This window comes from Alexandromys fortis, unplaced genomic scaffold (assembly GCF_014885135.2).
Source record: "Alexandromys fortis isolate MF-2015 unplaced genomic scaffold, M_Fortis_MF-2015_v1.1 scaffold_407, whole genome shotgun sequence".
NCBI lineage: Eukaryota > Metazoa > Chordata > Mammalia > Rodentia > Cricetidae > Alexandromys > Alexandromys fortis.
In genome coordinates this window covers 192,801-196,119 of record NW_026068301.1, presented here as the reverse complement: position 1 = coordinate 196,119, position 3,319 = coordinate 192,801, and the positions used below count along the sequence as shown (strand labels likewise).

The window sequence follows — 3,319 nt, the reverse complement described above, 5'->3', positions numbered from 1 at the left end:
CTTGTTCTTATAGACTGCAGAACCACTAGCTCAGGGGTATACCAAATCAAAATGGTCTGGATCCTCCTCCATAAATCACAAATTAACTAAGAAAGTGCTATATATGTTTATCTACAGCCCTGTCTTGTGGAGGCATTTTCTCCATGAGGTTCCCTCTTTTCATATGATTTGTATAAGCATGATATAAAAGTAGCTAACAAGGTGTGAAAGAAAACTAGAAGAGATGACTGATGTGGGAATTTATAGGTTCGTGTAGAAAAGCAGTTTCAAGTATGGACTCAGTCTGCAGAACACCTCTGCTTCCTAGGCAGAACTGCTTCAGTAAGAAGTATAAGAATGATGAATAGTCATTCAAGAGTTTCAAAAACACTGATCTCGGAATTCTTTCATGTTCTCAGAGAAAGATACAAGTAATTAACTTTCAAAAGGCAGAGAAAATGTAAGCTTCTTGTATTGGAAATGAGAAAAAGGGCATTGAAAGAAAGAACAAGTATCACTTATGTCATCATTACACTGTATTTAATATAGAATATTTCTGTACTTACTTGTTTTAATATATATGTATGTTTATATGTGTGTATAGAAAGATAAATGGATGTTTCTGTACTGACCTTCATTTGTTAATGTCTATTAATTTGTCAAAGTTTATCTCTGTTCATATTGTTCCTGATTATTTATCACATGAAACTTCAGAAACTTCAGAATATATTGTGACTTCAACTTAAATTTCTTGCAGTTTCAAAATATTACATCCCATATGTCCATCTTATATTTCAGAATGAAATGAGCCATGAAATGAGAAAAATAATATGCAAAGGACACTGTACTAATTGCATCCTGTAGTTCACAGAGGAAAACATTTTGCCAGTGGCCAAATCTGTTTCTCTCAGGTCTGATACAGTATCCCTGTAGACTGAGACTCCCTATTTTACTCAGTTGAGCAAATGGATGCAGCTGTTCATAGGTCTCATAATTTTTTTTGATTTACATGTGTCCAGAGAATATCCCCTTTAAATGATAAATTCTTAGCTGGCTCTTCAAAGTGCCTGCAGAAATCAGTCCAAGTCAGAACACAGTATGTTAATGAAGAGCCCCACTCAAGCCATTGAAATTTCTTTATATCTCTTAAGTAATTTTAACAGCATAGAGAATTTATTCAGACAAGAGTAGTCAGTAATTCCCTACAAAATAGGAAAATATTACTATAGCATTCTTAATTTTGTTTTTATTTTTATTTATTTATGTTTTTTACTGTCAGATGCCACATGTGACATTCAAGTGACTCAGTCTCTATCCTTTCTGTCAGTCTTTATAGGAGACAGTGTCTATGCAAGTTGTTTAGCTAGTCAGAGAATTATCAGTTACCTAAACTGGTATCAACAGAAATCAGGATAAGTTCCTATGCTCTTGATCTATCATGCAACCAATTTGCAATATGATATCCTATCAAGGTATGGTAGTCAATATTCTGGGTAAATTTTATCCATCAACAGTCTGGAACCTGAAAATGTTGGAACATTAACATCATTACAGTTCTGGCGCGGGAGAATTGTCTGTATTCTGTCAATCATGTTATAAATAAACGCTGATTGGCCAGGTAGGAAATACAGGTGGGAAAACCAGTCAGGAAGCAGAAATGATGTAGTGTTAACAGGAGAATTCTGGGAAGGAAGAAGTTGATTCCTCCCACTCCTGCCCAGACCACCGAAGCAGCAGGATGTGACCTGCCCCACTGGAAAAATGTACTGAGCCACATGGCTAACATAGATCAGAAAAATGGGTTAATCAAGATGTGAGAGTTAGCCAGTGAGAGGCTAGAGCTAATGGGCCAATCAGCTTTATAGCTTATAGAGACCTATGTGTGATTTTCTTTGGGGCTAAACAGCTGTGGGGAAACTGGGCAGGAGAAAAACCCAAATAACAAGCAGGCCCGGCCATTCATGTTACAGAGTCCCCTCTGATCATGATAGAAGTTATTACATAAACCACTCAGTGAAGCATATATTAGAATTCGTCTCTGCTGCTCCAGCTGTTGCTTCTTGATTATTTATGCACTCATTCTCCTCTGCACATCAAGAAGTGGTTTTACTACAATGTGCCCAGATTTTTGCATGTTAACCAGTCTTGCACTGGTCCTATGCCAACATTCAGCATGCATCTACATTAGCAGAGGAGATACAATGCTTAAACGTGTGATCTTGGCACTGGGAAGTCAATGGGAGGTGGTATTGATGCTACAAACTGAAACACATTACAAGAAAGGACCAATACTTGCTTCATAATGCTTAACACAGATGTTGATGAATGGTGAAATTCCTCTGCTTTCACTTCAAATTTCAGGAGTATGTTTACTGAGAAACTCTTAATAAAAACAGAAAAAGATAAAAAATAACAGAAAATACCCTTTCAGTATTTAGGGTACAGCATCGAATCATAGAACATCATACACCATGCAGGCACAGTTATCTAGAAAGTAGTTTTGTAAATCAAAACCATCCTTTTTGAAGGTTCCTTGGAAGGCAATTTTATTGTATGCATTGCAAAGATAGCATGGCTAGGATTGTTCAAATATAAAAAAAAAAAACTTCTCTTAAGCAAATGTGAGACTCTTTATCATATCTGTGCTCTTGTATCTTAGAGGAGGAGTGTTAGAAGCAGAGGGGCCCAACTGACAGTTCTCCCCAGTACTCCCAATGTCCACCAAAGCCCAGCAAACCTGAAAACAAAATATTCTCAGGAGCAGGCACTAGGGGGAGCAGCTAGTACTAGCTCAGTCTTAACTTGCTGCACCATTGAGAGGTTTATGTTATGACTTGTATCACTGTGGCAACAGCTCTGATGCTGCATACAGAAGTAAGTGGCAACATCTTCAGGCTGCAGGTTGTTGATAGTTAGAGTATAATCGGTCCCAGAGCCACTGCCACTGAATCTTGATGGGATTCCTGTTTGCAGGCTGGATGTCTTATAGATTAATAGTACAGGAGCATTCCCTGGTTTCTGCTGGTACCAGACTAACCAATTATTAATGTTCTGACTGGCATGGCAAGTGATGGTGACTCTGTCCCCAAGAGATGCAGACACAGTTAGTGGAGATTGTGTCATCTGGATATTACAACTCACACCTGAGGTTGGAAACAAAACAATGATGCAGTGTTAACCATATTGAAACATAACTTTCATGAAAAGCCAGGTAGTGTTCACAATACCTGTTACAAAATCCTCTCCTGTCTTTATTACCTGAAAACCAGAGCAGTAGTAGCCCTAGGAACTCAGAAAGCATCCTCTTGTTCATGCTGTATCCTCACTGAGAATGTCTTCT

The 3,319-nt window shown here is 38.0% G+C and overlaps 1 gene segment (V, D, J or C); it reads right to left on the bottom strand.

Annotated features, from left to right (window-relative positions):
- Nucleotides 1-2,733: 2,733 nt before the first annotated feature.
- On the bottom strand, nucleotides 2,734-3,319 carry LOC126495012 (immunoglobulin kappa variable 1-12-like). The segment is given in 2 exon segments: nucleotides 2,734-3,122; nucleotides 3,238-3,319. Coding segments are annotated over 2 exon segments (444 nt in total).